The sequence below is a fragment of the Chenopodium album genome, chromosome 6 (genome assembly GCF_948465745.1).
Source record: "Chenopodium album chromosome 6, dcCheAlbu1.1, whole genome shotgun sequence".
NCBI lineage: Eukaryota > Viridiplantae > Streptophyta > Magnoliopsida > Caryophyllales > Amaranthaceae > Chenopodium > Chenopodium album.
Window position 1 is genome coordinate 63438499 of NC_137839.1, and position 24704 is coordinate 63463202.

The following is a 24704-nucleotide window of genomic DNA, read 5'->3' on the forward strand; positions in this document are numbered from 1 at the left end:
GGGTCGGTGATATTTAAACCGTGTTGGAGGCACACCGTAAATTTGTACCATTTAGTTTTGATTTTAATATGATAAATATGTCTTCGGTGCATTACCGTGGGCAACTATAGTTGGAAATAGTTTGGAAGATTTTCTATATCGTAAACTAGGTTAGAACCCATGCGATCACGGTTTATATAAAACATATTTTTAATTTGTACATTTTAAAAATAATTTGCAATTATACATGAATATAAATAAGAATTACGTATGTTTTGTAATTTTAAAATTTTTTATTTTCATCAAAATTATGATATAGTATCTGTTCAACGTTGTCTAATTCATAGTTCAATGTATGAGGTCATTTATTAGTGTGCTATTTAAAATTGTTTCAATTTTCTACGATAAATTGATAGGTTTTAGTTGTAATGTAGAACCTTCCAATATTTAAATTTCAAAAAAGTTTAATGTGATAGCTCAAAAAAAAATAAATAAATAAAAAAAAAAAAAAAAAAATGACATTGATCATCATTGCATTTAGGTGGGAAATTTTTTATTAAGAAAACGACACGTGGCCAATGGTGACGTTAGCATCTTCTGTTTTGGTAATAATTAATAGATAGTTATAAAATTTCAAACATAAACAATTACACAATGTAGAGGGATTGTATCAATCAATCTAATACTAGAAGAGTTAAGGCCCGTTCTCTTCACCTTATTTTTGCCGAACTGAAATTATTTTTATCAATTCACTATTATATTTCTTCTTTATTGTTACTGAATTATATTAAACTGAAATTATTTTTATTGAACTAAAATTATTTTTACTAAACTGAAATTATCTAGGGTCTTAACTATCTAATTTTCAATCAGCCCTTTAAAACTTTCCAATTTTCTTAATTTATATACTATAAACTCTTTTTTTTTTTTTTTTTTTTTTTTTTGAGAAGTTGTTCTTCCCTCTTCAAAATAAATCACAAAACTTCCACTTCTACTATAATGAAAATCATTTCTAAACTTAGGTCTTTGTCATGCATTAGCACATATATACTCTAATAAATTACGTTTCAATCCATTTTTATAAGTTCAAATAATTTAAATTCTAAGAATATAAACTGAACACACTAGAAAAGGTTTTTTGTAAAAAAAAAAAGGTCGAACCAAACATACTATGTGCCCAAACTCGTAAGATAGTGTTGGATTTATCAAGTCAAATAAGACTTTTCGAGCTTTGGATGTCAGTGAGGTAGACCGCTAAAGTAAATTTAAAAAATCTAAATTTCCTTTTTTTTTTTAAAAAAAAAAATTTGTTTAAAATTCGCTTACATGTCACAATAATACTTATGTGTGGCTTACGTGGCACGATACTTGACTTAAAACTGGAATTCAAGTGTCGTTGTCTCGTGGCCTGAGTACGAGACTGAATTTATTTATTAGCGATAGTATGATATGATACTACACCCAAATAGGTAAATTTTTTATTATTATAACTGTGTATCACACGGGATTAACTTAGGGCCTGTTCACATTTACTTAATTTCAGTTCATTTGAGTTCAGTTCAGTTCAGCTCAGCTCCAATCAGTTCAGTTCAGTTCAGCTCCAATCAGTTCAGCTCTTATTTTCCCTCTCTCATAAAATATTCATTTCAACTCCAATCAGTTTAGTTCATTTCAACTCCAATCATTTCATTTCAGCTCAGTTCAGAAAATGTGAATATACCCTTAGTTATGACTAAATTATCGATAGTTCAAAAGTTAGATTTTCGCGATTTCAATGTGATACGGTTAGGACATATAGTTTCAATTCTCAACACCTTTTTTATTTGGGCTCAACAATAAGAAAACGGTAGCAAGCCCAATTCTTAACAAAAATCTTTAAGTCACTCCCAAAAACAATATTCACAATTCTAATTTCCCAGAATTATAAAATCCCCATTAATTCCATAATTTCTTCTTCACTTCCATTTCAAACTCAGAAATCAATCATCAAATTTTTCTCAGAAAATCGAAAACCCCACCAAATTTGAAAGACTTTAGAGGTAGAAACAAAACTATGGCAGTAGAAGAGCTTGAGAAATCAATGGCGGCAACTGAGATTGAAGACAAGAGAGAAGACGATGATGATTTGGAGGAAGGCGAGATTATCGACGACAACTCAAATGCCGGAAAACCCAGCAAATCAATCGCAACAACTCATCCTCTTGAGAATGCTTGGACTTTTTGGTTCGATAATCCTGCTGCTAAATCCAAACAAGCTGCTTGGGGTAGCTCTATTCGACCCATTTACACTTTCTCTACTGTTGAAGAATTCTGGAGGTTTCTCTTTTTATCTTTCTTTTTCTATTTTTTTTAATTTGATTGTGAATTTATTGAATTTGGTTTGTTTCAATCTTTTTGTGATGTGGGTGATTAAATTAGGGTTTTGATTTCGTTTTCTTGGAGAAATTTGATGTGGGTGACTGAAAATCTTTTGGGTGATTTTATTTAGTTTGATTTGTGTGTTGATTTCTTGATTAGCGTAGCAAATTGTTAATCATTAAGCTTTGATTAAGAAAACGGGAGTGTTGAATTTGTGAATTAGGGTTAATGGTTTGATTGGTTTCTATGAACAACTCGATTTCTTTGGGTATTTGATAGGATGAATTAGGGTTTCTTGCGAAATATACGGATTTTCCTGTAAGATGATGATAATATTTGGAAAGAGGGGGGGGGGGGGGGGGGGGGTGGAGAGAAGAGGAGTGAAGAGAAGGCTTTAGGTATTTCATACAGATTGAATTTGCTTACCGGTAATGGTGAAGAACCATTCGTTACCGGGTTTTTGAATTTACTTGCAAGACCATATCATGGGTCTATCGGACCTTTAAAGTGACACTACTTAGGAATTATTCATTGAATTGTGGCTGTTGATGAATATTCCGTTTCTGATATCAATATTACTGATGTTCCTATATTACTTTTTGCTCATCAAAGTGCGCAACTCATACCTTTTAAATACAGGGGGTGGATGAAGTAATAGAGGTTAAATAGTGTTAATTTGCAAAGTGGTTCATGTCATAGGTTATAAAGAATTGTCTTATGTCTTTACTATCGGCATGTGGCATATTAGATTGATATTGAGAAATCTGAACTTTTGTTTGAAATTTTTTTTAGAATGAAAACAAGAGTTAGCAGCAATTTGAACATGTTGTAGAAATTAAAGTTTATTATTTCTAATTATATGATTAAGAAATATCCTGAATGCGATTTCACTTAAGTCAGAGCTAGAGACTTTCTTGTTGGACTATACGAGTACCAAATTCATTTTAGTAGCTAAAAACGGAGCTGGTGTGCATCTCATAACATTAATGTGAGTTGTGACCTTCATACTGTAAATATTTCCATCCTGAAGCCATTTTAATACTTGAAATATTCTGGTGCTGTGCCTTTTCCTTGATATCTTGTTTTACTGATTTGCATGGCCAGCAATGAGCATTGAAGTAGATGTTCATCTGTATAAACATATAGCATGTGTTGTGAAGGAGTTGTATTACGTTGAACTTTCCTTTTTATTATGATTGAATGACTCCTAGATGATTCCTTTTGTTGTTCCTTGAGTGATTTACACTTTATACTGTCTGCTTCCTATACTTCATATATCTGTGTCATATTTTTTTTATGCTGTAAGGCATGTGCATGAGTCATTCCTCAAGGAAAAAGAGATAGAGGAGGGGAGGGGGGTATTCTAACCATTTTTAATAACTTTTGGCTAGATGTTGTGTATAGTAGCACTTTTGCATACTTCCTCCGTTCTGTTAATATTGCAACAAGGAGGAAATTACGCATCCCGAAACACCTTTTATATGCTAAATATCTATAATTGTGTAAGAGTAAAAATTATAAAAAGTTGATATTGTGAAAGTATTTTATGAGACGAATCCAACAAGATCCCACTTGATTATATTTTGCTTAACGTATAACTCATATTATATGGTCAAGCAAGAGTGATGAATAGTGCAAAAAGTCCATTGTTGCAATATTAATAGAACGGAGGAAGTATATGATTACCGAATACTGATATTCCTCCTGCTACTTTTTTCTGTGCCTAAGTTTGACGTATGCAAATATATCAAAATCATAGATCTTTGCATTTGTTTGCCAGATTTGGAAGATCATCTCTGAGTCTGGAGATTCTGCTATTTTTTTTTCATTGCCTTTCTTAATTTATGACCTTCAACAATCAGCTAATGTTTGTATGATTTTTTTCCCCCATTTCAGCCTTTATAACAACATACGCCATCCAAGCAAATTGGCGCCAGGGGCAGATTTTCACTGTTTCAAGAATAAAATTGAGCCTAAATGGGAGGATCCAATCTGTGCTAACGGAGGCAAGTGGACTGTTACCTTCCCAAGAGGAAAATCCGATACATCCTGGCTCTACACGGTATACTTTGAGAACCTGTTACAGTTTTTTTAAAATGCATATTTCTATATTGCTTCTGACCTAGGTGATTGATTTCCAGCTGCTGGCGATGATTGGAGAGCAATTTGATCATGGAGATGAGATATGTGGAGCAGTTGTCAATGTTAGGGCTAGGCAAGATAAAATATCCATATGGACCAAGAATGCTGCCAACGAATCTGCTCAGGTATGTCTATGCTTCTATGGCTGCACATATATATTCCTTATACTCTCTTTAATTTTCACAACACATGTGCTGGCTTAAAAGTTAGTTCTATAGTTATTGAGGAAAATTCCCTTTTACCGTGCCATAATTCTGCTTGCTGTATATTAATAGTTTGATTTTATTGAATTGGCATATTCTTAATCTCTCCTTTCCTATTTTCTTGGCTTCTTAATATTTCCTTGGGGCTGCATTCATTATTTTCTAACAATTCTATTTCTTATAATCTTTTTCTAAATTTCTTACCTTTGTTCTTTTCTCTTACTCTGTTTCCTCTACATTTGTTCTTTAACTTTCTGCAAATTTTTACATATGCGTCTCCTATTTGCAGCAAATTTGAGCGTTAAGAATTCATGATCATGAGACTTATTGGGTGCTTCTGAGAATGATTCAGTACTTACAATATATAAATTATATAACAATTAATGTTTTTTTTAATTCTTAAGTATTTCCTAATAATATCCACTGTCAACCCCCATTTGTTGATGTTTTGACGTTTTGTATCTGTTTTCGGATCATCTAAACTTCTGTTTTATTGCCACAGCTGAGCATTGGAAAACAGTGGAAAATGTTTCTTGATTACAATGAAACTATGGGATTCATATTTCATGTAAGTTGTATTTCTGTTTTTACAGTTTCTGTATCCCTCTTGTATATCTTCTGCTTAAATGACGGCTTAATGTGTACTTTCAGGATGATGCTAAGAAACACGACAGGGGTGCCAAGAATCGTTACACTTGTTGAGCTGTATAGGTGCTGTAATGGGAAGGCTTGAGAAAGCTGCTGCTTGGAGCTGGAATGCTGATTCTAGTCTTTTTGATGTAGTTCTGTTACTGAATTTCTTTTTTGATTCTAATGAAAATCTTTATTGTACTCTTGAGCTTACAAAATCTAAAGATACATGCTTATATTTTATCTGATGGGTGTTAGCATTTTAGTTAAGCCCCTTAGCTTGTATTGTATGTTCTCTCTATGATTCTTGGTTATTATGTCCAATATACTGTCAAATCATTTCATTTATTTTGCTTTTTGCTCCTTCCTGGAATCGATTAGCAGAAATTAAGCAAGCAATCACCATAATCTTAAGATTAAGGTAACGTTAGAACATAGATAAATGAGACCGTTATAAAAATATAGACTTGAGAGGTAACAAAAGCTCCAATTTTATGGACTTGGCTGACAAAATTGCTAACAAAAGAATCCTCTCGTGGAACTCGTGCAATCTCGTCAAAAATGGTTTTGATTGCGATGGCTGCTCATGTGGTGAATAGCTTCCAGAAGTATTGTCTCACAAATTGAGAGCTTGATTTTAATTTCTTATGGGGAAATAAGGGAAGCAAGGAGATACATTGGGTGAGGAAAGAGAGAGTTCAGCTCCCTCGTGGTTTGGGGGGCTTAGGGGTGAGAAATGTGGCTGTCCTCGATGATACACTGCTAATGAAACAATCATGGAGAATGCACAGCAACCCGCAGTTGCTAGTGACGAAAAATTTCTCAACAAAGGGTGTTTCTATGCTAAAGACTGGTAAGGTTCAACGGTTTAAGAGTACAAGTATGTCTGGGGGATGCGAGGTGTACGAAGAAGTGAAATAAAATTTAAAAATGGCCATGCATGGAAGGTTGGGAATGGTGGGAAAATTTGTGTTTTTAGGGATAAGTAGGTTAATGGCAAAGTACCTGAAGCTAAATCGGATGTCACCTTGAGACAAGCTATGGTCTGGAAGGTTGAAAGGTTCATTAACAAAGAAAGGTTCCTGGACTTGGAAAAATAGAGAGCTAAGAGAGGCTTTCGGTGCTGAGGATGCTGTGGAAATTGGGGCTTTGGAATTACCAGGGAAGGAGATAGAAGACCTTCAACACTGGAATCATACAAACTCAGGGAAGTTTACAACAAAGTAGGGGTATGCCTTCCTCATGAGCCAGCTAGGCAGCTAGCGACAATGATAGAATTACAAAGTTAGAGGTAAAATTCTTAAAATTCTTTTGGCAGCAAAAACTTTTACCCAAATGGAAATTTTTTTCGGGAAATTTTTTTATAATGGACTAGCTGTTAGAAGTAATCTACACTTTCGTAGTATTTGTGAAAAAGATGTCTTTGATGTATGTGGAGAAGAGGATGAATGATTTATATCTTCGTCAAGTGCAATTACTAGATACATATTGGATTAAATTATGGAGATAATTAAATTTATCCATTTAAGTAGTCGTTATATCATATCTAGAGGTACCAATGATCTTTGGGATAGTAAAACAGGCCAAAACCCAATTAGACGGGTCATATAAGGTCACACAAAGGGCCTACATTGAGCATAAGAGGAAGAGACCCATGATGGGCCTTCTCCCTCTAGGTGGCCAGCCATAGGAAGGAGTTTAGGTGGATTGGTTTGCTTTCTAGTCTAGTTATAATATGATTATAAACAAACTAGGTGTCTAGGGTTAAACACAACATTCAGTGATCATCAGATCAAACCCTAATCAGCAAACACAAGCTAATCCTTCTCATACTCTCTCTCTCTCTCTCTCTCTCTCTCTCTCACTCTTGTCCGTCTCTCTCCACTTGCGCTGGTGGTGGTGGTTTTTGGTGGTGACCGGTTGTCCGCAAAGGGGGTGATCGTCGTTTTCCTCCTAAACTCAACCAATCAATACTGGTGGACGATCCATTCGAATCCCGTGGACTAAGTAGAGAAATCACGCTTGGGACTCTATTCTTTCCCTAATTTGTCGATCGAACAGCTACGTGAACATCACGCTTCAAAGATATAATTACGTGATTCTTGTGTGTTATGCATTTAGTTGCGTATGAATATAATTAATGAAATTTCAGTTATAGTACCTAAAGTCCCACAGTGGTATCATTTAGTCTCTTGCATGAACACGCTTGATTATAATAATACGATTATTTGAAGTCCATGTTCATAATTTTATAATCAATTAAGAGAAAGAATTAATTTAATTATGGTTCAATTATTATTTTAAATGTGATTTAACTCTTGAAATCAATTAAATGCGATTGAATTATGCTCAAAATAGCCATGAACAGGACTGAAATTTAGCCCTAAATTGTTTGAAAATTTCGAACCCTAACCCTTTTAATTTCGGAATGTTCAAAATTCATAACACTAAATTTTGATTTTTGTGCTTGTTTTTGGTTAAATTTGAATTGTTTCATGTCTCATAATTTTATTTGGAATTGATTCATGCATAAAAATGTTTTGTGTATGATCATCAATATTTGATTTTAAGAGTTAGAATTAAATTGGGATTAATTTTTATGTTGAACCATAATTTAAAAATTGAATAGAGAATTAATTTAATCAATTAGACTAATTTAATTTAATTTAATTTTAGCAAAATTTTTTTTTGATTAAATTAAAAATTAAAAAAAAGGAAATTAATTAAGGTGGCCAGCAGCCACAGTTGGATGGTGCAGCCACGATGGTTGCTGATCGGGGTCAATCCAACAAAGAAGGGAAGGTGGGCAGGTGGTCCAAGGTGGCTAAGCAGCAGAGTGCAAGCGTTGCACACGGCTGCCGTTGTTGATGTTGTTGTTGCTGCTGCTTTGCGCGGTAGTGGTTATTGAAACGTAGCCAACCACAGTGGCTAGCCTAGGCTGGCCACACACGTTGACCTGCAGCCTCGGAACAACTGCTGCTCACTACTGCCCTTGCGGCAATGGCCGCGTAAAGTAACCACCATGGCTAGCTTCGGCTTGCCAACCACGATGGCCGGCGTGTGGCATAGTTTTAAAAAAAATATTACTTTGTTTTAAAATTATTTTCAAGATAAAATCAGATTTTATTTTGGGATAAAATCAAATTTCAAAAGTTGTTAAATTGGTAATTATCCATAATTAAAGTGGTTAATTTTGTATAAAATTTGTTAGGATATTCTAAGCATATTACAAAAGGATAATCATTGATTTAAATAATGTGATTATCCCATTGAATTAGGATATAGTTGATTTTAAAATTATTTTATTGGCTAATAATTAGGATAGAATCTCCTAAAATTGTTAGGACAATCATGGAAAAATAAAATATGATTTATCTTTCCATAGTAAAATATGATTTTATTCAATCTCATGCCATATTTAAAATATATGTAATTTTATAGATGACAATAAATAATATATGATTTTATCTAATTATGATTTAAAATATGAGATATTTCGGGAACTGTGTTGCCTTAATAATTATGAACATTCAATGTCGTAGTTTATGTTGGGTTTCGTGATGTCCAACATCACGCTAAACAAAAACCCATCCCAAGACCCGCATACAAATCAAAACAACTAACACATGCATATTAATTAGCTACTACATAATTAATTACCAATAGAGAGAAAGACGGATATACCCTTGACGCTTGTTTAGCTCAACTCGAGCTCTTACTTGAAAGCTTACAAACCATCGCACTCGCGATAGCCTCCGATGGCTATCACCCTCGAGACCTGACCCGAACGGAACCTACCTCGCAGCTTGGTTGGGGCTAGACCAAAAAACTTAGAGTATTAGAAAGAAAGTGTTCTCGCTTGTGGATATCCTTTCAAGTTCACTACTCAAGTGAATTTCCCAATTCTTAATGATGGGTATTTATAGGGAAATCCCCTCAAGAATTCCAATCCCCCATCAATGTGGGAGAGTTGGTAAAATGTCTTTTTACAATTTAATTTTAATTCAAAAATCTATTAAAAAGCAAAAACATCAACAATCAACAAGTGTCGCATGGTGACTAAGGGAGTAGGTAAGGACCACAAGGAGGACCACATGGTCTCCTTGCTCCCCAAGCCAAGATCACACAAACCGGCTCTCCACACACGCGGAAAATGGCACCGCGCCAGCTGGTATAGGGCTTGCTGCCTTGGGCGCCAAGCCTGCCTTGCTGGTGGCCTTACCTTCCTTTACCGGGTCTTCCAGCTAGTCGCACGTAGAGCTGTCAATTCGGGCTCGGGTTGGGTTTGAGTCGGGTTAGTGTGAGTCGGGTCATCTCGAGTCGGGTCAATATGGGTTAATGTCATAACATATGCGGGTCAGGTTCGGGTTGTGTCATGCTTGAGTCGGGTCATGTCGGGTCATACATCTTATCGGGTTTGGGTCGGGTTAGTAAAAGGTCAGGTTACATTCAGGTCGGGTGAAAAATAGGTTGGGTTAAATTCAGGTCTTTACGGGTTTAAACGAGTTAGGGTCGTTCTCGGGTAAGAGTCGGGTTCGGTTCAAGTCAATTATTTAAGGGTTATAATCAGGTCGGGTCATTCTCGGGTTCAAATCGGGTTCGGTTCAAGTCAATAATTTGCAGGTTATAATCAAATCGGGTCATTTCCAAGTCGGGTCATTCTCGGGTTCGAGTCGAGTTCGGTTCAAGTCAATAATTTGCGGAAAAATGTTTCGTCCCTAAAATTCGTCCCTAAAAACATGTTGTGAAACTAACCTCTTAAAATTCAAAGTGAAATATTGAAGGAATAGAGTTAGGACTCAATTTCCGTTCCAATACCAACATGAGATAACGACCTATGCATAATTATTCGATAACAAGTCGGGTTGAATTTAGGTCAGGTCAATAACAAGTCGGGTTGATTCGGGCCGGGTTTGTAACAGGTCGGGTTGAAATTTGAGTAAGGTTTGTAGCAGGTCGGGTTAAATTCAGGTCCGGTTAGGAACAGGTCGGGTTGAATTCGGGTCGGGTTACGAACATGTCGGGTTGAATTTGGGTTTTGACGGGTTAAAACGGGTTTGGATCAATTTCGGTTCAGGTCGGGTTCGATTTAGGTCAATAATTTACGGGTTACATTCGGGTCGGGTCGTCTCTAGGTCGGTTAATGTTCGGGTTCGGGTCTCAAATACTCGGGTCAACTCGGGTCTAAGGCTGGTTTCAGGTCAGGTTAGGTCGGGTTCGGGTCACCATTTTTTTCGGGTTCAGACGGGTCGGTTAATAGGTCAGGTTAGGGTCGGTATTTCGGGTCAGGTCAGCTTTTGACAGCTCTAGTCGCACGCATTGGCAACCCGCGCCAGCACGCCACACATTATTGCGTGCTTCTAGGCTCTACTGCCTTCGCATATGCGCTCGAGGACCAGCAAGCAATGGCTTGCTGCTGTCCTTGCTGGTGTGGGCTATGCGAGCTAGCACGCCTAGCTATTTCTAGAAACTGACGAGGGGAAAACTAGGACGTTATCTAATCTTCCCTCGGTCAAACTAAATTTATAAACACTTAACAAACCTAAATACGAGTATAGAGGCAAGTCAAGGGTCGAACCCAAAGGAACGGTAATGTTCAAGCACTTTCAATTATGCGCCTAAGCTAGGTCGAAGACGAAGGTAAGAGAGAATACTAACAACTAACAAAACAAGTAACCAAGGAAATAAAACACTAGGAACGGGGATCAACAAGTAATCATGTCAATTGCAACAACTTGGAAGAGTATGCCAATCAAAGGTTGTGAGGACTAATGAAAAGAGCAATCAATTGGAATCAAAGAGCTATCTCCTAATTGTTAAGCTAGGGTTCACTATGAATAACAAATCAAGAGAATCACAATCAAAACCAATAGACAATTGCAATCCCTAAATCAATTGTTCGTGTCATTAGCAATAACAATGCAATCTAGCATAATTCTCAAGGCCTAATTGAATTACACACATGCAAACCTTCATTAATCACTTTAATCTCAACAATTAATCAACACAATTCCAAAATTAATCACAATTAATCAATCATACAAGTTTCACCCAATTCCTAGCCAACAACTACTCAAACAACATCATCAAATCAACTATCAACTATAGAGAACAAGAATCAACAAAATATCAAGAACAATTACTCTGATCAAACATCAAATATCAAAATCAAACCAAACAAACATCAAATTAAACAAAGCAATTGAATGAGATAGAGTTTAGAAATGCTCATTGATAATTAAGAAGATCTCCAACACAATTGTCACACTTGCATCTTCAATCTCTCAATCACCATTGAAATTCCTCACTTTCTCTCTCTAAAACTACTCCTAATCTAGAGAGAGAAGCTCTCAACCTAAGAGAGAGAAAACTATTCTAAAACTAAAGAATTACATGAATGAAGAATAAAGGAAACCAAAAACTATATAAACAAAAGGAGAAAAGAAGCTTAAAATCGTAAAAGACCAAGAAACCCGCGCCCGCGGAGGGGAACGGACACCCCGATAGCCGCGCCCGCGCCCGCGGGGCAAAGGCCCGCGCCCTCGGGGAGCCCTCGGGACAACCGCGGGTGCTTACTGCCCAAATACGGCAGTTTTGGAGCTGCAGCAACCCCGCGCCCGCGGCAGTTTTCCAGGGCCAACTTCAGAAGGCTGTAACTTCCTATCTAAGAATTGTATGAAGGCTTGCGACCTATCATTGGAAAGCTCTTCAAGTCTAGTTTCCAACCCAAGTTGAATCACCCTAATCCAATCTGTAGAACTTGAGATATGACTAAAACAATGCACAAAGGTCCTATTTGATACTTTGCAATCCTTCGTTTTCCTTTGTTTCAAACTCAAATTCAATTCCGAAAAGTGCATATTGATCCTAGTGGGTGCTATTTTCAATTCCCATGGATATAGACCGCGACGTACCTACAAAACAAGACATAGAAATGGAGAAGCAAGAGAAATAGCCGAGAAATGAATAAAATGATAAGAAAGCCATTAAAAGCATGCATTTCTCTAAACAAACACAAAAACACGCGAATCGAGCATTATTCTCTAAAAACACGACATAAACGACTACAAAGGAGCATAGAAATATAAAGAAAACATAGCCTAAAGGTGCCATAAATGGCACGGATCAAATTCCCCCAAGCTAAACTTTTGCTCGTCCTCGAGCAAAACAAAATCCAACCCATGGGAAAAATGATGACATTATTCAAGCAAAGAAAGAAACGAGAAAACTAGAGAAGATGGGAATATACACTAACTCACTTTCGTAGGAATCACGGTCAATTTTAGCAACTAAATACAAGCCATTTAAACCCCTAGATCGCCCTAGAGGACGAGTGATGCTCTCGTAAGGGTATCCTAAGAGTTTACCCATAACTCTCATAATAATACAAACAAGGCAAAGCATGAAAAAGAAAACAAAATACAAGAAAAGGAAACAAATGTTCATGAAAGGACTTTTGCAAATGTACAAGCACAATGAATGCAAAACTTTCTAAACAAGTAAGGGAGTGCACGCTATAAGATACCTAAGGTTGATTGAAACATAAAAATGCTAAGCATAGGAACTAGTTATCACACTCCACTTTCATCCCAAACGGTCTTACCGCGTTCCCCCTACTAATCTCATATCTCCCCATAGTGAGCATCTCATAGATTCCGCGAAGGAACCGGAAAAAGATCAAATTTTTGGGCTACTCGACATCTTGACTTCGCATCCCCTTTCCTTAGGCAATGACCCATGATTCCCTCCCCCGAATAGTGACTCAACTTTCTAGGTCGAAAGGTATTTCCCCAAGGTTGTAACATAAGGCATAAAGGGTGAAGGTAGGCTAAAATTTAAAATTTGGAGGTTTTCCTAAAAAGTGAAGCAAAAGGGTGATCAATCCTTAACAACACGATCAAGAAATCACCAAGCAAAAGCAACACCCCCAAGCTTATTTGAAGCTATACTCACAAGAAATATATACAAAAAGCGTAAATGCTTCTCCCCCAAGCTTAAATGAAGCATTGTCCTCAATGCTTAGAAGGAGAAAAGAATACATCAAAATATTTTTGAATTTTCACTTTTTTCAATTTTTTTTTTCTTTTTTTTTTCTTTTTTTTTTACTTAAACTTGCAATGTCCTCGCCTTTTGCTAAATTCGGACGGCTTTTTCTATAATGAAATTTATTAGTCCATGCCTTTTATGATTAAGGACGGCTTTTACTCAAACACTTGCCATTATTCACAAAGAAGACTTAATCACAAACTAGCACTCATAAAAACCAAATTTCCAACTTATCCACCACAAACTCCATCATACGTGATCAATTTGCTTCACAAAAAACCAAGAATAGAAAGAAAATGAAACAAAAGGCCAAAGAACTAAAGATGTGGCTTGAAAAGAAGGTATAAGGCTCAAATGGTTGCAAGAAGGCAAATGGAAACCCAAAAACAAATATGAATCAAACTAACCTAAAAATGAAAAATACCACCCCGAAAAAGGTGCCTTTGTCCTCCCTAGATAGCTCGGTCTCGGGTTTAAGAATCATACATCAAGCTTTATAGATTAGGCTTGCAAAGTCAAGGACCCCATGCCGCTCATGCAAGAATATGATGAAAGCTTGAACAAATATAAATCTCACATGGTTGTAGCAAAAACTCACTAAGGTTGTCAAATCGAAGATAGGGAGAAACTACCAAACATGCCACAAACAAGTAGAATCCGGCTTCATGATCCCCCTAGTTCTAGACAACTACCTTAGCATGATTTATCCTTGAATCAACCAAACGTAATCTCAAACCGTGCACACCACTACCATTTAGGAAGAAAAGCATTCAATTATACAAGTCCAAATGTTATTATGTCCAAAGCAAGAACAAAACAAAACACATTGCAAATTTGCCTTGATAGAAACAAAAATATTTTTTGAGTTTTTCAAAATATAAGAACATGGAAAAGCATATACAAAGGTGCATAGCATATATGAATCAACATCCCATCAAACATGATAGAATACCCTCCCCCAAGCTTGAATGAGACTATACACTCAAACATAAATCAAATAATCCATGGGAGGGGAAAACAAGGAGATCAATCCAACCAACCAACATATGTCCAACATGGCATCAACCATTAGAGAAAGAGCAAGGAAGGATATTACCGGATTTTAGGTGGGTGTAAATACCCGCAAATGACCCAATTAGACCTTTCAAAGCTAAATTCTCAAGAATTGAACCTTGTTTCCATATGCTAGCAAAAATAGGTGTCAAGCTTCCTTGATTCTTGATCCAAATCGAAACACCAAAGTATATCAAGTCATGTACCTAGCAAAAGGAACACAAATATTTCCATGAGAGAAAATCTATTCTAAAAAGAAAAGAAAATGAAAGAAATAAAACACGGGTTACTTCCCGAGAAAGGCTTGCTTAAGGTCCAAGCTTGACCGCTCTAGAAAATAGTAATTCAACGCGCGCAAGAGCTTGTCAAATGCACTACTACACATTTCATATGATAGAAGGTAGGCAAATGACGGGATAAGAACGTGCAACAAGATCGTTGCACACAAGTGAGAAGGGAGATGCCAAAAGAAAGAAGAAGAGGGATCAAAAGGAAAAACAAGAAAATAAGAAGAAGAAGGGGGAATAAAAGAATGGAAAGAAAAAGAAAAAGGAAAATCCTCCTCACTAAAATATTTTTGGGTGGCAACATCACCCTTTTCCTCAACAATAGACGAATGAGGGACATTATGATCATCATAGACAAGGGAGTCCCCAATAGGCTTATCAACAAAGGAAGGGAGAAAAATAGGGCAATAGGGGATGTGGTCAAACCTTTGAGAAAAAGGGGTATGAGAAATAGGCAAAGGGTTCGTGACTCCCTCAACACAAGGTCTCACATCGCCAATGAGGGCATGAAAATCAATCATAGAGTCCTCAAATGAAGTCCTCTCACAATCGACATCTCCCTCAAGCTCAAAAACTCCAAAGGAATCAACCTCATCCTTCTTTGCACCACAATAAACAACCTTTCCTTCCACAAACTCAAAACCCAAGTCCTCAAAACCGTGCATGAATGGATGCAAATATAGCTCAAAATCATCTCTCTCCCATGAAGCATCATCAATGAACTCACTTAGAAGGCTATGGGTTTTCATTTGACTCTCAATAAACACATTGGACATAACCTAAAACAAGTCCAAACACTCATGGATAGAAGAGTCGCATTCATACACTTGAGACTCATCATAATCAACCAAGGAAGAGGAGTTTAGATTCACAAAATCATCATAATCATCATAATCATCATCACTCTCAACTCCCTTTCCTTCACTCCTTTGCTCAACAATAGGATCCTCACACACTCTTGGTTGTTCAAAATGATCATCATCATCATCCTCAACACACACATCAAATTGAGATTTTTCACAAACAAGCATCAAGGATGACAATTGGCTTCATAACTCATTTTTTCTTTTCTTTCCCTCCTCAAGACGCTCCTCATTCTTTTTCATTATCTCTAATTGACCTCTCATAGATTGAAGAATCATCTCCTTACTAGTCCCAAGATCATCATTAAGCTCAATGTGCCTAATTTGAGACTCAAATATATCAACAAGAGATTCAAAAGATGTATAAGGTTGAGGCTCAACAAGAGGAGAAGAAATACAACCAAGATTGGAAGAATTAACATTAAGATCATGAGCATATTCATCACAATGGGGAGTAGGGGCACAATTAAGGGCATGAGATTCATCATCAAGGGAACGAAGCACATCACAAGAAGGCATGGTAAATAATGAAGAATATTGAAACACACCATTAGCATCAACTTGAGCATGTACTTCATCGTCATGAACAAAAGGGGAAATGGAGTTGAAATCATGTGTTCTAGGTTCACTAATGGGATCATGTGACAAATCATGGGAAATCATGCTAACATTATAAGAAACAAGGCATTGCACATCAATATTATGAACATGATTATCCCTATTATAAACATCCCTAGCAAACCAAACATAGAAATCCCAAGCATCATCAATTGACAATGCTCTAAATTCACCATTATGCACGCATTCAAATTCATCCCTAATTTGCTCATTCAAACCAAAATAACAAATCTCACAAGCCTCCCAAAGACTACAACAATTATAGTCAAGAAATCCCTCTAGTCTATTAAAATATTCACAAAAAGGCTCATTGTCAAATTGAGGAAATGAGAGACATGCCATTTTTTTACAATGCAAACAAAAAGAAATAAAAGAAAAGTATACACAAAGCCCTAGACTCAAGCAATAAAAAACGCTCAAACATAGACACCGTTCCCCGGCAACGGCGCCATTTTGACGAGGGGAAAACTAGGTCGTTATCTAATCTTCCCTCGGTCAAACTAAATTTATAAACACTTAACAAACCTAAATACGAGTATAGAGGCAAGTCAAGGGTCGAACCCAAAGGAACGGTAATGTTCAAGCACTTTCAATTATGCGCCTAAGCTAGGTCGAAGACGAAGGTAAGAGAGAATACTAACAACTAACAAAACAAGTAACCAAGGAAATAAAACACTAGGAACGGGGATCAACAAGTAATCATGTCAATTGCAACAACTCGGAAGAGTATGCCAATCAAAGGTTGTGAGGACTAATGAAAAGAGCAATCAATTGGAATCAAAGAGCTATCTCCTAATTGTTAAGCTAGGGTTCACTATGAATAACAAATCAAGAGAATCACAATCAAAACCAATAGACAATTGCAATCCCTAAATCAATTGTTCGTGTCATTAGCAATTACAATGCAATCTAGCATAATTCTCAAGGCCTAATTGAATTACACACATGCAAACCTTCATTAATCACTTTAATCTCAACAATTAATCAACACAATTCCAAAATTAATCACAATTAATCAATCATACAAGTTTCACCCAATTCCTAGCCAACAACTACTCAAACAACATCATCAAATCAACTATCAACTATAGAGAACAAGAATCAACAAAATATCAAGAACAATTACTCTAATCAAACATCAAATATCAAAATCAAACCAAACAAACATCAAATTAAACAAAGCAATTGAATGAGATAGAGTTTAGAAATGCTCATTGATAATTAAGAAGATCTCCAACACAATTGTCACACTTGCATCTTCAATCTCTCAATCACCACTGAAATTCCTCACTTTCTCTCTCTAAAACTACTCCTAATCTAGAGAGAGAAGCTCTCAACCTAAGAGAGAGAAAACTATTCTAAAACTAAAGAATTACATGAATGAAGAATAAAGGAAACCAAAAACTATATAAACAAAAGGAGAAAAGAAGCTTAAAATCGTAAAAGACCAAGAAACCCGCGCCCGCGGAGGGGAACGGACACCCCGATAGCCGCGCCCGCGGCCCAAGCCTGCGCTCGCGGGGCCAAGGCCCGCGCCCTCGGGGAGCCCTCGGGACAACCGTGGGTGCTTACTGCCCAAATACGGCAGTTTTGGAGCTGCAGCAACCCCGCGCCCGCGGCAGTTTTCCAGGGCCAACTTCAGAAGGCTGTAACTTCCGATCTAAGAATTGTATGAAGGCGTGCGACCTATCATTGGAAAGCTCTTCAAGTCTAGTTTCCAATTCAACTTGAATCACCCTAATCCGATCTTTAGAACTTGAGATATGACTAAAACAATGCACAAAGGTCCTATTTGATACTTTGCAATCCTTCATTTTCCTTTGTTTCAAACTCAAATTCAATTCCGAAAAGTGCATATTGATCCTAGTGGGTGCTATTTTCAATTCCCATGGATATAGACAGCAACGTACCTACAAAACAAGACAAAGAAACGGAGAAGCAAGAGAAATAGCCGAGAAATGAATAAAATGATAAGAAAGCCATTAAAAGCATGCATTTCTCTAAACAAACACAAAAACACGCGAATCAAGCATTATTCTCTAAAAACACGACATAAACGACTACAAAGGAGCATAGAAATATAAAGAAAACATAGCCTAAAGGTGCCATAAATGGCACGGATCAGAAACTGCTAACGAGGCACAACACGCAAGCTTGTGGCTTGCCTTGCTAACACTACTAGCTTGCGAGCTCGGCCAGCAAGCACCCTCATGGGGCTGCTGCGCTTGTAGCCTTGCATGCGGCTGTGGCTAGCTAGCACGTATATCCAAGCTCTCAATTGGCTAGGCCAACCAAGGCTAGGGCTATATTTTAACTTGTTGATTGCTTGATTTATTATGTCATCGATTTCTAGCTCGATATCCGACGTCTTTGTTTATAATAATCTAATGAATCATTTAATCCATCGAATTAATTTTTCTTCTCGGATCGTTTACTCGATTGGGTATGACCCGAAGAGTTCAGTCACGATTAAGCTGTAACATTAATTATGCATTAATAAAACTGATTGTAAGCTCCCTCCAATTAGGCATTTCGATCACTTGACTTCACTGAATAATTAGCTTTCTAATAATTCAGAACCTTCCACCGGAATAATACACTTTTTCGAAGGACACCATTCCTTTCAGTTTAGACAAACATGTTGAGTGATTTATTATATGTCACTTTATATAATATATGATATTATATTGCTATATATAAACTAGTATGACATATAGATTCTTAATACGATTTGCGCATCGTGATGTATTTTTGTAACTTAAATACGGTTTGCGCATCGTTAAGTTTTTTTGTAACTTTTTATTTAAAGTAAATAGATTAGTTATTTAAATAGTTTAGTCCAAATAAGTCCATGAAGTGAAAACCCAAATGAGCAAAGTGAATGAAGATCCATGAAGGTTCGAGTGAGAGCTTTCAATTCTAGTTTCTTAGGACTAAGGGGCCATACTATGTCATACTTTATTATGCATGCTAGATTTTATTTATGTTGATTGATGATGCGCTAGTATTCACTAAATTAATCACAGCATAACAAATCTAGGTCCCGATAATATTAAATTGATTTTCCAATTGGAAACCCAACAAACCTTTGATGATATGATAGGTCATGCCAAAGTTGGGTGTCATTTTATTTTCTGGGTGGCTTGGGGTAAATCAAGTTTTACAATTTTAATTGGTCATTGATGAATCACATTTATATAGGTTTTATAAGCACGTTTATGCTAGTTTTATAGTTCCTTTTAGGTCTTTTTTTTTATTGCTTTTTAGGTTGCAATGCATAAGTTGTCCATTTTGTGCTCTATTACTCTTCGTTTTTGTTTTCTTAATGTTTCAGGTAATTTTCATAATTATTTGGACGCTTTGGGAGTGGTTTTAGATGAATTTGACAATAAAAGGATGAAAAGTCGATGAATCTAGATCACTCAACGAAATATATGTGTTTGTGGAAGCTTAGGTTGAGATTTATATGCATGAGGAATGACAAAAGCATCCATAAGGGTCATTTTGCATCTTTCGGAAATGAATTTGAGTTAGAAACGAAGGAAAACGACGGTTTACAAAGTTTCAAAACATACCTTTGGTCACTATTTTGATCATAAAATGAGTTCTAAATATTGGATTGAAGCGATTCAATTTGCGTTGAAAACTAGAATTGACGAGCTTTCTATTGATAGGTCATATTCCCTTATCAGGTTTCTAGATCTCAAGATATGACTCTCCAAAGTTGACCCTGCAAAGCTGCCAACCCATGGCCCAGCCATCGGGCGATGGACGTGCTGTACGCTCGAGTGTGAGCTGCTGGTTGGGGTGATGGAAAACTAGCGCCCGCTGGTCAAACTTCCCTTGTGCAGCTCGTCCGACCATCGGCCACCCATCGCCCGATGGGTGGGGTGTGCGCGCAAACGATGAGAAATCCTACATCGATTATATAACTCTATCAATCAACGAATTATATCACGACTTATATAATTTCTATTTATCTGATTTTATTTTATTTATTCATCTTTAGATTAGTTTTAGGATTAGAATCATTAACCGCCCAAGCTTCCTTTCTCTTTTTGCTCTCTTCTTGTTTCTTAGCCGGCTGAGCAGACCAACTATCCTTTTGTTTGTCAGACTTCTTAGAGTCCGAATGATTATTGGACGAGCAGAGGTCGGTTGCTTGGATAAAGCTTTCCACCTCCATCAACGCCAATGGAAGGGTAAAAACCCTCTTTCTGACGAGGTCGAACTTAAAAGTCGACCCGTCCTTCAGACCCTTAAAGAATTCTGTAAAGGCTACTTCGTCAAACAACCCCTGAATTTGAATTCTTGTCAGGTTAAACCGTCTGACTTTAGAGCAGAGTCCTTCCTTCTCCACCTGCTTAATGGTGCTAAAGTCTAAACTTAGTTTTCTTTGTAGGGATGTTCATGGAGAAGTTGGACGCAAACAAGAAGGCAAGCTTCTTGAAGCTGTCTATGCACTCGGTTGGCAAGTTGCCAAACCATTGTTGGGAAATGCCCTTCAATGTAGCCCGGAAGCAACGACATCACGTGGCATCATCCAACCCCTGTAAATACATGAGATTGGTGTATGCCATGAGGTGGTCCTCAGGTTTAGACATCTACTTTTGGCCTCCTGTCCCGACAGGAAGTGCAATGACGATAAATAAAACCATCTTCGTGTTGGATCAATGTGAAGAATACTTATGGATGGCTGGTTAAACCGCAAAGACACAAAAAGACTAGCCTAACCCAAAAACAAATGCAAACAAGGTTTAATTAACTAAGTCCGATCATAATTAGGCTTAAGCCCGTGCTTCAGACCCAATAATGACAGATTTAGAGGCGCCTAGGTTAAATTTAATGCTGCCGCAGAAAAAGCCGTGGGCATCTCAATGAGTCGCGCTGGTCTGGCGCGCGTAACTAATTCAGTTGCGCGCAATACCCAGCGCAACTGCAAGTGATGTGCTCGCAGAAGATTTAGAATTTCATAAAAATATATTTGAATCTTACCATAATGCCGCGCGCAAGACATTTAGTTGCGCTTTCTATAGCAGCGCAACTTAATCACTTGCGCTGGGATGCCGCGCACAACTCATCCAAATGCGCGCGACACCTGCTGTGAAAGAATGCTTAAAACCCTAATTGCACCCATTTCCTATAAATTGAGGATTAATACGAGGCTTAAGACAAAAATAAATTAACCTGAAATCCTGGCAGAAACTTTGTGAACTTGTGTGCTACCAAACCCTCTTGTCTTAAACACTCACCCTTTATACTTGTTTCTACGGTGGAGGTTCTCGAACAAGAAGGAGTCCATAAGTGTTCTAAATGGAGATCTGGCAAAGAGAAGTGGTAAAACCCCGAGCACTTAGATAAATCATATTTATTTATTTTTGTTTAAAAGAACCTTAATCAATTAATTAGTGCTGTTTGATCAGATCATTTTAAAAGGATATTTAATTAATCAATTCCACAAAAGCTAAGACAAATCTTGTTTATTTTTGTTTTCACGAATTTGAATTAAATAAAGAATAACGAATTTGCAATGTAATTCCTGCGTGATTGATGCATGTAAATAAAATCAACTAACTTAGTTTTAGGTATCGTGTTGAATATATTTTTTGGTGATGAATAATGAAAAAGGAAGAGCTAGTAGAGGCCGCACTAGGGCTAGAATAAGATCCCCCTTTAAAGGGAACGTTTTTTTAGTACCCTCGCTCCCGAACTCATTTCTAGTTTATGTAAACCAATTTGGGCATGGGTAAACTTACGATCCATGCTAATTATCCCATGAACTCCACTTGGGAGAAAGGCATGAACAATGTTTATGAGTTTTCCTAAAACTCATTGGCGACTCCCTACTTGTTTCTTATAAAAAAGTGTGATGACAAGATCAATTATAACTCAAGGTCCCCTAAATAGTCAGGAATTCAAATCCTAATACACCTTAACAAGTGTAAAGTCCTAGTCTTCTAAAGGGCCATGGGCATTTAAGGAGAAGGATCCCCTACGATGGGAACACCCTCCTTACCGTGGCGACTCCACTGGGGACTTAGAGGTTACAAGATTAGTTCCTAGTTATGGTCCAAGGTTTCCAAAACTAGGTTGCTTATGGGTTATAACGCGAATTAACTTGGACAATATCTAGTTAGAGAGCGAGACTTGAACGCAAAAAACCTTCCTTTTTCGCAAAAGTAAAAACCAAACAAGCAACATTGCATCATGCACAATCATAGCACACTTTTACCTTTGGGGATTGGATCATTGACTAAGGGTCGCCAACATTCGGCTTCTATCCTGAAATCAATAACAATCATCCCACTCATATCGCTAACAAAATGTTGGGAGGACGATGTCATGAGTTAACACGTTGAGTGATTGATTGACCACGCGCTGTAAATTAAACAATTTTTTGTTGTAATAACTTGACTCAAATTGACTTTGACTTTACTGGTTTAAAAAGCAAAAAAGCAAAAATAGAGCGCATATTTTTGGGAATGGGTTCAAACAAGTGGTTTAATTGGAGGATTAATATCCAACTTACCCCCCTAAAAAAATGACGAAAAACACGCACATACAAGACTCTTTAGACATGGTCAAAGTGTAACAGACATATTAAGTGTGTGCTTATTAGTTAGTGCAAGTGACATGCTTTGACTCTTGTGTATGACCATGGGACTAAGTGCTTAGACACAATTAAGGACTAAATATGGCTATTGCCATTAACAAATTGGTCAAACTGATTAATAAACTGTTTAATTAGACTCGTTGTGATGACTCAAGCAAAAAACTGAACTGTCACCAAAGCAACAGAACCGTCGCCGCACACTGAAGTGTAGCGCCAGACGACGAAGTCATCGCCAGGCAATGCACAACATCTTTTGGCGCCACAACCCAAACTTCTGCGCCATTTTTGCAACATTAATCTGGGACTGTTTCTAGTATTTTTACTTTAAAGAGACGTGCCTAAAGTCATACTAAGCCAATTTGATTGATTTATTAGCCTTTAATTAGTCAAATTAATTAAATAATTAATTAGGCAAAGTCCTTTTAGTCGTTAATTAGTTTATTTAGACTTAATCACAAGTCAAACAAACAGTTAGTGTAACACATATAGGTTATGCACAAGAAAAGAATGCACAAGTAGTCAAGTAAGCACAATATGATGCAATGAGTTTGCAACCTAACCATGGCTCTAGTTCTCTAAAGTTCAAGGATAAGCCTTACCTTTGGAAGGGTTGGCGCGTATGGACGGGACCCCGCAAGTTAAACTTGCTTCCACGGTTTAGTGGATTCACAAACTCAGATGTACCCGTCGTTGCCAGGAGCGTTCGATTGGGTAGATGGAGAGTGAACCCCCAGAGGGTTATGGCCATATGTGAACACATATGGGTTTCATAAAAGAGATAAAAACTCAATCAGGAAGTAGAATCGAGCCAATAGTGCTAGAACCAGTCAAAACAAGAAGGTAGAGTTCTGGCTCGGTATTGGAAGAACACGGCGCCAAACTACAGAGACTGTCACCAAAAAATAACCATGTCGCCAGACGATGAAGTCTTTGCCAGGCAAAAGAACCATTTTACAGGCGACAGGCACTGTTTTCTAGAAGCTAGTTCCTACATGCCTCAGCAGCTTTATGTGTTCTTAGAATTTTCCTGTTTTTGCAGTATTATTTCGATTCTAGTTGTGAAAGATATTTCTCAAATTTCCTACGTGTAAAAATCCTATGTTTTTGACTCATTTCGGATGGTCTATCCAATGAGGACCTTTTTTATGCATATGACGATAATGTTAATTAAAATTACGCACATGAAATACTTAGAACTTTTCAAGTCTCATTCGCTCATTCTAAATCATTGCCAAAAATAAATTTTAGGAATTAAAATAGAAATCCTCCCCAGTGGAGTCGCCAAAAACTGTAGGGAATATTTCAAGCATTACCCCAAACTTGAACCCCACTGTGATCTGACACTTAAGTATGGTGGCGTCCAAAGAGAAGAAAACAAGAGCAAAAGAGTCGCCAACAAGTTTTAGGAACTTGTAAACCGTTCACGAGGTGAAGGTTACACCCCTTAATGATCCATGAGATTTTCAACTCCAATAGGTCTAGAACCAAGACTGGTGTTCGGGGATGAGGGTACGAATCCAATCTAAAAGAGAAAGAACCCGCCCTATAAAATAGGCCTTTACTTTATTCTACTGGTATTCATGTACGCTTTCTGACTAACATGCAATCATTAGATTAACCCTAAACCTGTTTAATCTATGTTGGTTGAATATTAATGCACAAATAAATTTATTATTGGCAATCACTTGAATTAAAATCGTATTAGCCTAAATCAAATTATTAATTATCTTATTAAGCGTGATTTCAAGTACAAATTCCCTTTAAAAATGCATAAAAGGCGTGATCAAGAAATAGCAATAAATATCAAGCAACATGATAATAATCATAATCATAATTATCATAATCATCATATCAACAATAAAGCTTAATAATAATAGCAAGATCCTAGGCATGATATCAACAAGATTAATTA

General features: G+C 37.0%; 1 protein-coding gene across 1 annotated transcript; it reads left to right on the top strand.

Moving 5' to 3' along the window:
* The first annotated feature begins 1885 nt into the window (after positions 1–1885).
* LOC145635005 (eukaryotic translation initiation factor 4E-1-like) lies at positions 1886–5602 on the top strand. Its single transcript, XM_081686317.1, has 5 exons — positions 1886–2295; positions 4234–4399; positions 4479–4604; positions 5185–5250; positions 5334–5602. The coding sequence occupies exons 1-5, from the start codon at positions 2033–2035 to the stop codon at positions 5382–5384; spliced, it is 672 nt and encodes a 223-aa protein (XP_081542443.1). The 5' UTR covers positions 1886–2032; the 3' UTR covers positions 5385–5602.
* The last annotated feature ends 19102 nt before the right edge of the window (positions 5603–24704 follow it).

What these genes read in the sequence shown, in the direction of transcription:
- LOC145635005 (XM_081686317.1), top strand. Translation starts at nt 2,033, where the DNA reads ATGGCAGTAGAAGAGCTTGAGAAATCAATGGCGGCAACTGAGATTGAA. An exon ending in ATACATCCTGGCTCTACACG is followed by an intron (nt 4,400 to 4,478) that starts GTATACTTTGAG and finishes ATTGATTTCCAG; the next exon opens with CTGCTGGCGATGATTGGAGA. An exon ending in CTATGGGATTCATATTTCAT is followed by an intron (nt 5,251 to 5,333) that starts GTAAGTTGTATT and finishes GTGTACTTTCAG; the next exon opens with GATGATGCTAAGAAACACGA.